Source organism: Arvicanthis niloticus, chromosome 5, assembly GCF_011762505.2.
Source record: "Arvicanthis niloticus isolate mArvNil1 chromosome 5, mArvNil1.pat.X, whole genome shotgun sequence".
NCBI lineage: Eukaryota > Metazoa > Chordata > Mammalia > Rodentia > Muridae > Arvicanthis > Arvicanthis niloticus.
The window spans coordinates 28,029,420-28,040,603 of record NC_047662.1 but is presented as its reverse complement, the minus strand read 5'-3'; the positions used below and the strand labels follow the sequence as shown (position 1 = coordinate 28,040,603).

General features: G+C 41.4%; 1 protein-coding gene across 2 annotated transcripts in view; it reads right to left on the bottom strand.

Annotated features, from left to right (window-relative positions):
* Positions 1 to 538: 538 nt before the first annotated feature.
* The window catches only part of Ago4 (argonaute RISC component 4), a 42,890-nt gene continuing 32,244 nt past the window's right edge, over positions 539 to 11,184 (bottom strand). The window contains exons 16-18 of one of the 2 annotated variants that reach the window (XM_034502999.2): positions 6,877 to 6,978; positions 6,416 to 6,615; positions 539 to 4,358 (exon numbers count right to left, since the gene is read on the bottom strand). In XM_034502999.2, the coding sequence (XP_034358890.1) occupies positions 4,250 to 4,358; positions 6,416 to 6,615; positions 6,877 to 6,978 (411 nt within the window). In that variant the 3' untranslated portion in view covers positions 539 to 4,249. Of the gene's footprint in view, positions 4,359 to 6,415; positions 6,616 to 6,876; positions 6,979 to 11,184 lie in introns of those variants that run through there. The other variant, XR_013110450.1, reaches the window with a different exon arrangement.

Sequence of the window (11,184 nt, the reverse complement as noted above, 5' to 3'; positions counted from 1 at the left end):
CATCACTGGGAGCAGACCTTAAAAGTTTCCGTGCGGCCTTGTCATTTCCAGATTACTTTCTGCTTGGTGTTTGTGGTTGAAGATGTGGATTCTAAGCTTCCTACTGAAGCGGCCTGCTGCCATCCTTCGAGAACCATACGCAAAGAAAAAAACCAAAACTATTCTCCCATACGCCATTGCTGGTCCTGTTCTGTTTTATCCCACCAAAGAGAAGAGTAACTGACACGCAGGGTCCCACTCTAAGGCCCAGGCTAGACTCAGAATCAAAATAATCTTCCTGCTTCAGTCTCCTAAATTCTGGGATTACCTTAATGTTTCCTTAAGATATTACTTAACCAGAGCTTCCCATTGAGAGCAGCACCTAGAACCTTGATGCATATTGTCAAAGTTTCTGTATGTGAAGTGTTCTATGAGCCCTTCAAAAATTTCCAAATGCAGTTCCTAAATATAGGGAGACATGGAAATTAAACACACTTCTCTTTTTTTGTCCAATTTCTCAAATAGATGATACTGTTCAAAGTAGCCACGTATGATGCCATTACAGTGTATTCCATATTTATTATACAACTGATGAAAAAAAAACAACTTTTAGCACAAGAATGCCAGTTTATTCCCCTCCCCACTTTTTGGACACATGAACACAAAATATCCCTGCAGGCCAAAAAACCCCCCAAACCAAAACCAAGAACATTAACAAAACCCTCTGCAAAATTTAAACAACCATTATCTTATCTCACATAGGGATACAAACCCTTCCTTAATAGCTTAGAAAGTACCTCGTATCACTGGAGACAAACGTCCAGTCCAAATTACTAAAATGCATTTTAAAACATTACAAGTTTAATCATATACCATTAGTCAGAAGAACAAACACAAACATTTTCAGCCTGTAGACATAGAAAGAATATGAATTTGTCTTTAGGAAGGGATAAGAAAATGGTTGACCAGTAAAGATCTTCCCTTTAATTCTTGGAGTTGAAGCAGTATTACTAGGATGCCCTTAACCTCTGCTTTCTTAAAATGAAAGCAGATCAGCCACTTTGCTACCGAGCAAGAGAATCTTAGAGCATATCCATGGAGCATAACCACAGCGGCATAGAGAGGGTGAGCCTGGTTAAAAGAGTGCATTGCCCTTTTCCATGGGAAGGAATCGGTAGCTGAGCCAGGTGGGTAGGCTTTGATATAGACTATGGGCTGGACCCCAGATCCTAAGATACAGATCATTTAGAACATGCCTGCTTGTAAATCATCGCCTTTGGAAGCAGCACATAGAATTTACAGTAAGAATGAATGTGGTTCCCCTGCCCAGAGTGCTAGCTGCATCAAGCCAGTTGCTTCCCTTTATAAACACCTCAGGATTCAACAACTAACAACAACAAAACATAATTGGTTCAACATTTGGGTCTTTCCCATTCTTAATGCCCTGTGCTCCCTAGCCCCAAACTGTCGTTCTAATCTTCCACACTACATGACAGTACCTAAATAGGCTGTGTTTAAAAGAACCAAACAGCCTAACACTACTTCTTAGAGAATGCACACCTCCCTTTGATTGACACATGCATAACAATTCAGTCAGTTTTGAGGGGGTTACCAATTTGAATTGCCAACCCTAGTTAAATTAAAACTATGCATTCATGTTTGCTTGCAATAGTATTATTGCAGTTCCGATTCTGCAGTGATCGCCTCCTGACTGCTCACCCCTCAGTTTTCCCCCAGTAATTCTAACTCTTCCGTATTTCTTTCCACTTGTCCAGAACAACAGCATCTCACCCTTATTGGTACCGTCTTCCTACAAGAGTCGGTCTCCTGGCTTTTCCTCCAGCTCCAAATGATTCACCCCAGCATACTAGGACAGACAGTGGTATTTCAGGCATATTGTTCATGGGCAAACCTAGAATCCAACTGAAGAAACATGGATTGGGGCTTCTGGGCACACAGCTTGCTGCTCACTGTTCCGTCATGCTGGATGATGGCAAGAGTCTTCTGTGCGCTGTTAACAAGCGAGCCTAGGCAAGCTGCTGGTCCCAAGAGTTCTTCACATCACAGACTCCAGGCAAGCTTCCTTTTTTTTTTTTTTTTTTTTTTTCTCCTCTTGAGTCCAGAGTGTCTGTGCTACAGAGTATTTTCTGTGCTTTCCCTGAACAGGTGTGAATAAAAGCGGCAGTCAGTCCTTCAGCAACATGGCCTGATTTGTATTATCCAAGTGAGGTATTTGCAGAAAAGGAAAATCTTAGGGAACGGACATCTGTCTCTCCACTCCTATGCTGTGCTTCAGCCGCAGGACTTGCTTCTTCCCTCTCTCTGCAGAGATTAAGGAGGTCTGCACCCATCCTCATGTGCTATAGGATTAGATGGACATCATAAACTCTCTCAGAGACCAGTCTCAGCAAACACTGGTGGCACTGCTGAGTGACAGCACACGGAAACATAAACATTAATGTATCTGTACACTTGTTGAAACAACTGAAGGGAAACAGTGCTTTATATTGCTGGGATTACGAGAGGACTCGTCTAACAGATCTGAACCTTGGACCACCTAATGAGTTCAAGCGAACACCTTTACCATCTGATCCAGTGTTCCCACCAATGGTTTCTACATAGAGACTGGAAATTTGGTTTTAGCATATTGCATCTGTCTCTTCCCCAGCACCCTCCTCAGCCATGAGGAGTGAGGCTCTACATAGAGCCTCTTACCTTTCACTCCTTGCCCTTCCAGGTTAGTGGAAACCGTGGGTGGAACTACCTTGACTATGTAACACTTGTCCTTTATACAGTATTATCTACACTAAATACAGAACATATTTCCCTATGTCCTAACTGATACTTGCTTTACATCAACTCCCTTTGGACAAGAAAAGGAGTCCTGTCTTCCTGTGAGGGAATCCAGAATCTACTGCAGAAAAAAGAAAAAAAAAAAAATCAACTTCTTCTACAGAATTTTAGTTGAAGAAGAGAAAGGCAAAGCCACCAAGCACATTTTGGGCTGTCCTGTAAGCAGCTATGTGCGCAGCCTTGATTCCCAAGGAAACTAGTTTTTTACTGGCTGGTACTTTGTTTTCAAGTGCAGTACCTCTCAATTGCCTTATACATCAGCAAAGCCTAACCAATCAGAAAGCATCCTGGTTCCAGCTTTTTCTTTTCTCTTTTTTCTTTTAAGTGACAGGATAGTGACTATAAAATAGATTTTGTTTTGTCTTTAAAAAAGAATTATTTAAAAGGACATGGAAATCTGTGTCTTTATAAACTGGTTTCAGAATATCTCAGTTATGATATATAAGAAATAGTTGATAAAATCATACTGAAATCTCATCTAGAAAACTATGTCAGGAGGAGAAAGGGCAGGGGCCTTAAAAATGCTTATTGCCAAAGTTAACTTTCTATGAGAGAAGTTTAAAGATCATTTTGATCTAACACACCACACAGCAGCATAAAACGGGCACTTTTCAAAACGTGGAAAAATACTAAAAGCTAGTTCTCTTTTTCCAAATATGGAGAATGTGGGTACTTTTTTACCATGGCAGTGTTATCTGTCCTTGTGACATACATCACACCTGCTTATGTCACAGATTCACAAAAGCCAGCCAAGTAAGGGGACTGCCTGTTCGAATCTGCAGCCAAGTATAGTGCAATTGCTGGGCAGCCTGTACTCCACAGCGCAGGCCCAACGAGATCAGTAAGATAAAGCAGTGAAGGTCACTGAGGTCTGTAAAACTTTCAAAACTTAATGCTCCTTAAAGGCATTTACAGTGGCGAAGTCGAAGATCTCCATGAAGAAGTCTACGGACCCATTCAATGAAAAAGTTACATAGAAATGATACAGGTTGTTTGGTTTCTCTCTCCCACTTAAGCATTCCATCCAATGAACACAGAAAAAAAAAAGGGAAATACTCCTCTTATAAGACTAGATGCGGTGAATACCACAGCTAGCAAAATAGTCCATAGAGACCTTTCTTGGAAAGTCCTTTAGAAAGTCAAGGCTGGTCAGCCTTCGCACACTGAGGTAAAAAATTCTGCCCAGTGCATCAGAAAACATAATCGATGAGTATCTATTTCTTTAAAAAAAAAAAAAAAAAGGCTCAATTTTGTTGATGCATCAGACAGGGTGGCAGAGTACAGATTCAGTGCAACTATTCTGAGCTGCTGGTAGGGACCACCTGAAATCACTGTGGCACTAAGAGAGGCAGTAGGCATCTGAAACATTTTGAGGATGTGTGTGATGCCAAATTGGATGAGTTCTTTTCCAAGACTCTCAGGCAAAATACATAGTGTGTTGGGTATCGTGGTGGATCTGCACAGCCTTAGCCAAGGCCTGAGGATCCCGGCCGTTGCTCTGTCCTGACACGTGACTGCCTTCAACACTATAAGGAAAACAAAACAAGAAACCAGGCATTAGCAGAAGACTACTTGAAACTTCGGTGTTTCAAACAGCACAAACAGTCTTGTATTCAAGAACATCTTGGCTCAACCCTGGGCTACTCAAACAATTTATGTTTCCTTAGACACTTTTGTCAACTGAATACAGTACAGCTTATTTAATGGATGGTTGCAATAATTAAATAATGTTCACAAAAATCAAGTGTTTGATAGCACCCACGCAAGGACTTCACTGCCCCTTCTGTCTGTTTGGTTTCTACTCATTCTTCAAGTTTCAACTACACATCATGCCCCTCTTAGAAACTTCTCTGACTTCAAAGTCCAGGTCAGGGTCACCTAGAATATGTTTTCACAGAATACTGTGCTTTTCTTTTATAGTACTAGACACAATGGAAAGGAAATTGTTAATTGTGAAATTTCTAGGTATTCTCAGGTATTCTTTACTGGAATGAAATCTTCAAAAAAAAGAATATCTTTCTCGTCCCCTTCTTTTTCCTTCTCCTTTTTTTTCCCCTTTGAGATAGGATCTTACTATGTGGACTTCACTGACCTCAAGCTCACAGAGATCCCTTGCCTTTGATGTGTGTACCTCCATGCCTGGCTTAACCTTGTTCCTACTTGCTAACACTGTTTCCTACATTAATGAGTCTATGGCCTAGCAGAGTGCTCACAAGTTCTAAACAAACATCTTGGTACCCTGTGCCATAGGGTCTGGCAAACCATACCTTTTTGAGTGCTGAGGATTCTCTCTGGGGCTTCATGTGCTGGGCACTGTAATCACCATGAGCCACACCTATGGCCCCCCAACTTTTCTCTTTGAATACTGATGTTACCCTAGTCATCTCTGACTTCACCCTCTGCCCCTCCACTCACAGCACTGCAGCCCAGGGACAGCTTTTACATTTAGCAAAGACAATCTTGCTCCAACACAATTTTCCACCCTATGCCTACTATTCCCTTTTAATGTGTTCCAGCCAAAGAAAACTAACTACTATCCAAAAATGTCACTTGCTCTCTCTCCTTTACCTCTGCTGTTGTCCCCCACCCCCACCCCCCAACCCCCACCCCGCCTGGAAAAGCCTCTTTCCTTTGTAAGCCCTGCCCCCTCAGCTATACAATTTCTAGCAACCTTTCCTCTGGTTCCCTCTGCATGGTTATCTACAGTGAGTCAGACTATTTGTCAGTTTTACATTCACCTTTATCACCTCCATACGGAAACATAAAGTCCCTGCAGGCAAGAAGCATGGCTTACTAATCTCGGCTCAGTTTTTAGTACCTAGCACAGTACTAGGCATATAATACCAAATAAATCTATTGCATGAATGAGTGTACATTAAAGAATGCAAAGTGTAAAGTCACAGCTGGGCGCTTTCTGCAATAGTGTATTTTTCAATCCCTTACAGACATAGCCTTGCAACGGAATGTCTACTATTTAGCAACTGAATTGAGACTTGGGGAAGAGCCCAGAAACTGCTACACTTCCCAAATGGCCATTTGGGAAAGAAAATTAATGCAAAGAGCTTGTTTAGCCATTTATTAGTAGCTCAGCAACAGGTCAAAATGTCTGCGTCTCTTGAGATCCCTATCTGGTAATAAAGACAGTCACCTCTTCTGTTTCCCCATAAGTCCTGACTTTCTCTGGTTAATTCTGGATTGTACTGGAAGCAAAATGAGCTAGGTAGGACTCCTTCATGCATAAAGTGGAATACATAGTCTGTGACTACTTTGACTAGGGCCAGGGTGCTTTGCCCACCACCTTTTGAGGTTCCTGGGACCTCAGCAGAACTGAAATGCAGTTAGTTCTGTGTGAAAACCACAGGCAGCTCCAGATGAGACTCTATTAGAGACGCAAGTTTAAACAAGCTTGAGCACTTCTTGGACCAAAAGTCACATTAAAAGCTCTCAAAACCTCATGCAGTTTTAATTTTTCCTTGCAGGCTAAACCTTAAAAGGGGTTTAAATCTTTAAAGGGTTTTTCTGTATAGCTTGTTTTTAAAAACATGCTTCAACAACAGGAAGAGATTTTTATTGAGGAACTTGCCTGTCATGATCTTTATCCACCAAATGATATCTTGCCCGGAATGCTACAAGCCGGGCATAATATGCAGGGGCAGGAATGGAGACTGAGCGTGTGCACCTCACGTAGGTGTGACAGAGCTGGTAAGTCAGTAGCTGTAGTTCATCTGCAGTGAAGCAGTTGTCATCCCACAAGACCTGGTAATGTGAAGGACGGCTGGTTCCCTGGAAGGAGAGTTTTAGGATTAATGTATTTCTAGCAGGACGTGGCTTCCTGAGAGACAAGAGGAATTAAAATCTAATTATTAAGCTCAACAGTATTTCCACCTCACCCTACACCTACAAGTAGATCCCTGCATAGCAGTCCTGAAGCAAAGCAGTTAACAAAGCTGGTACAGCACTTAATGACAAGTCTACTCCAGCTAGCTGCCGAGCTGGCAGATATTTTCCTATCAGGTCAAAGATCTGGACCAGTTTCCAAATTACCTGAATTCCTGCATGACTACAGAGGTAAAAGTCAAACTCAGATGGATGTGTGATGGTGCTATCCACTGTAGTGCCTGCTGGGACATTGCCACTTTTCCCCACCTGTTAAAAGATACAATTTTTAAAACTACAATTAACTATCTAACAAGCTGGTTTAAGGGTACTTCTTTCCTTTAACACATTAATTGATAATAAGTAAGTAGATTGCTGTTATGTGAAGTCTCAAAACTAGATTAATTCAAAATGTTAAGCCAGACATGGTAATTCATACCTGTAATCTCACCATTTGGGAAGCCGAGGCAGGAGGATTGTTTTGAGTTCAAGGTCAGCAAAGTCACCTTGGGCTACAGTGTGAGACCCTGTCTTCAACTAAAATTAAAAAAAAAAAAAAAGTTGAGTCCCTTTGTAACTTTTCCTTAGCCCAAATCTTACCCTAAAGCATATTTTCAAACAAGTCTCTAGAGCCTTTTTGGGAAATCCACATAATAACTTTATCTATAGTTTTGTGCATCAATATTGCCACATGTTTATAGATGACATTCTGTATGCAGAGAAGGGGAAAACAGCACTTAAGGAACGGAAATGTAGCTCAACTATAGAGTGCTTGCTTAGCATAAGCAAGACCCTGGGTTCAATCCTCAGTACTGCAACAAAGAAAAAAAGACAAATAAACTTTCCCAGAAAAAAATGACCTCCATTCCTCCCCTGAGAGAAAAAGAACCCCAACACACACATAGCTTTCAGTAAAAGATAAGATGAAGGTCTTCAAACTGGTTCATCAGGTTCAACAAATATATGTATATGTGTATGTGTATGTGTATGTGTATGTGTATGTGTATGTGTATGTATATGTTCTGGCAGATGATTATCGGAAGCCTCTGCTGACATGGAGGCTGAGAAGATAGTTCAGAGCCAGCCCAGTACCCACAGCCTTGAACAGAGCAGAATATCTCTGTGCCTCAACCTAATCATCCATAAAATCAGGTCATGACCTCTGAAAGGGGAGTGGAGCACTCCAGAAATGCACCAAACAGCAACGAATTAAATTTTGTCTCTGTCTGCTTTGCTATGAGAAAGTTTAATAGAACAGAAGCAAATGTTTCCACGGGGTTTGACTCCTTTCTAACTGCTATTCCTTCTGGCTATGAATCACATAACAATGCATGTAAAGAACTTGGAGTACCGAGCATTCTTCCTTCAAATTCATATCAAGCTTGTGTATCTAGCTAAACCAGATACACAATAACAGTAATTCCTGTTTACCTCAAGTTATGGCTTCAGTTACTGTGGTCAGCCATAGCTCAAAATATTAGCAGAGTGCAATGAGAAATGGATAGAGATACTTTGAGAGAGACAATGGCACACGTTGTTTTTGTTACCTCCATGTTTATTTTTTGAGACAGGATCTGTTATATTACTTAGGATGGCCTGCATTTAGTAGTATGGGTGATGTTGAACTCACAGTTCTTTTATCTCAGTCTCCTGAGTGCTAAGGTTACAGGTTTAAGATACCATGTCTGATTCACATAACTTTATTACAGTTTATGGCTTTCTTTTATTATTATTGATCTTTACTATGTCTAATTTATAGTTTAAATGCCACAACAGGCATGTATGTTTAGGAGAAAGTGTGTGCGTGGTGTGTGTATGTGTCATTTATGTGTGTATGTATGTGTGCTGTATATGTTCTGTATGTGTGTTGTGTATGTTGTACGTGTGTGGTATGTTGTATGTTTGTTGTGTGTATATGTGTGTTGTGTGTATATATGTTGTGCGTGTATGTGTGTTGTGCAGTGTGTTATGGGGTGTTGTGAGTTTGTTGTGTGTATATATATTGTGTATATGTGTATTATGTTTAAGTGTTCTGTGTTTAAGTATTATGTGCAGTGTGTGTGTGTGTGTATGTGTGTGTTTGTGGGGTGTGTGTGTGTGTGCATGTGTGTGTTTCAGGCATCCACTAGGGAGTCTTATATCCCCTGTGAATAAGAGAAACAAGTACATACTGTGTCTAGTATCCTTCCTGAAAGTGTGTTCTTTAGGAATATTAGTTTTTTACAGTGTGCTTAAGCACTTTTTTGTCAAATTTGAAGACTTTTGCATTAAATCACAGTTATAAGGCTTTTTTAGAGGGAGGAAATATAGCTCAGAGGATAGCAAATGCCTGCCACATGTGAGGCTATGGCTTCAGAGTCTAGCAACACACACATACACACAGGCTTTTCTAATGTGTAATTTCTCAAAACCACTGTTTAATCGGGTATGATATTTAAGAAGACAATAGAACAGATGATGTTTCCAAACTTGATTAACCACAGACCCTCTTTTTAAACAGTCTCTAGGAGTGTCTAGTGATGGTGGTGCACAGCTTCAATCCCAGCACTTAGGAGGAAGAGGCAGGTAGATCTTTGAGTTTGAGGATAGCCTGGTCTACAGAGTGAGTTCCAGGATAGCAAGGGATACACCGTGAAGCCCTGTCTTGAAAAACAAAACAGAAACAAAACAAAAAATCCAAAGACAAAACAACAACAAAAACAAACTCTAGGGTGCTACAGATGAAAACCTAAAGCTATGTCTGTTATGATGCCTGGGGGGAAGGGGGGAAGAAGGGGGATGGAAACCAGACACACTGAACTCAACAAGTATTGGTTGAGCAGCCAAGCTAGACTTTGCAAATGTTCAGTCATCCAAGGGTAGAATGGATGAATGAATGAACTTCCACGACACAAGCACTTTGATGCAAAGTGATCCAGGTAAAAGCACTAGAACTGCTGGTAGGGAGGGAGTAATCACACTATGTCTTGTAGCTTAAGGAGGCGTTGCAAAGGAAGGGGAAGCCTGGTATGGTAGCACACACCAGAACTCTCAGCACTCAGGAGGCTAAGGCAAGAAGTTTGCAAGTTTGAGGCCATCTTGGGTACATAACAAAATGCTGTCTCTAATAAATGAATAAATAAAATGGGATAACATCTGCAAACACTAGATGCACCCTGAACCCAGGGACACATGGATAAATTGTAGCTTGTCTATGTTCATGTCTGAACTCAGCAAAGGGTGACACTTCAATATACTATAAGAAAAGCCAAACTCAAAAGCTGCACGTTTCTATTCATATTCGTGTGGCACCTTGCAAGGAACAAAACTGTAATCAAGAAATTCCTATCATTGCTGCCAAAAGTTAAGGTCAAAAAAAAAGATTGAGCACAAAGGTGACACCAACCTGTGAGCCTGGCCAGTCAGGAAATGGAAGTGAGAGGATGTCAAAGTTAAGGATTGCTCACGCTACAGAGTGACTTCAAGATCAACCCAGGTAAATTAGTGAGAGCCTATTTCAAAATAAAAGGTAAACGAAGTATGGGGATATGGCTGAGTGACAGCACATTCGTTATATGTGTCAGACCCTAGATTCAATGACCAACATCATTAAAAAAGATTTAGTGTAAGCAGAACTATATGCATTAGTCTGAACCATAAAGTCCAACTATTATCTAAAAAGGCACTTGTAGTATACCTTAAATAAACAACAAAAGGACTGGGATGGATGTGCTCATTCCAGACAAAGGAATGCAGTGGGAATGGGAGACACAATGAGGACACAGTGAAAGAAGAAATGAGTGTGTTGTTTTGACTCCCTGGGGAAAACATGCAGGAGCAAAGCTAGGTGTCTCATAAGCAATGGAGAACACTTGGAGACTTCTGAGCAGCCAGGTGTGTTTTACAGCCCAACCCCTGATAGCAGGATGAAGGGGCAATGGCAACAGAAGCTGCCATGAGTCTCCCGCCGAGGGCAGTGGAGACACTTGAGGCGAGAGAGATTTGGGGGCAGAACACAGGAGATTCTTTGGCAAACTGGACATGGCAAGACAATAAGGCAGGAGAAGAATTTAAAAATGACTTTGAAGTTTGTAGTTTGGCTAATGTAAAACACAGTGATGCCAAGCAACAGAATCTACAGAGAAGAAGGAGGGGTTCTGGGTGGGGATTAAGCAATAAGTGGGAGGCCTGGACGTGTTCTGCTTGACATGCCTATGGTAGACTATATCACTGATGCCAAATATTTCTGTGCCCCTCCCTGGGGAAGATTATAAAGTTCCACCCAGCTACCACAGGAGTGGCCATGTAAATTGCTTTGATAATAAAATGTAGCCCAAATTGTGTTACTTCTGGGCAGAAGCCTTAAGAGCCAGCACTCAGCTTGTCTTTTCTTTTTCCCGTCTGCTACACTGACTGGTAAGGTTCAGATAGACTCTGTCAGCCCAGGTCCCAAAGGGAGGACACAGAGTCACAGCTGCAGCAGGGCCACAGTGAATG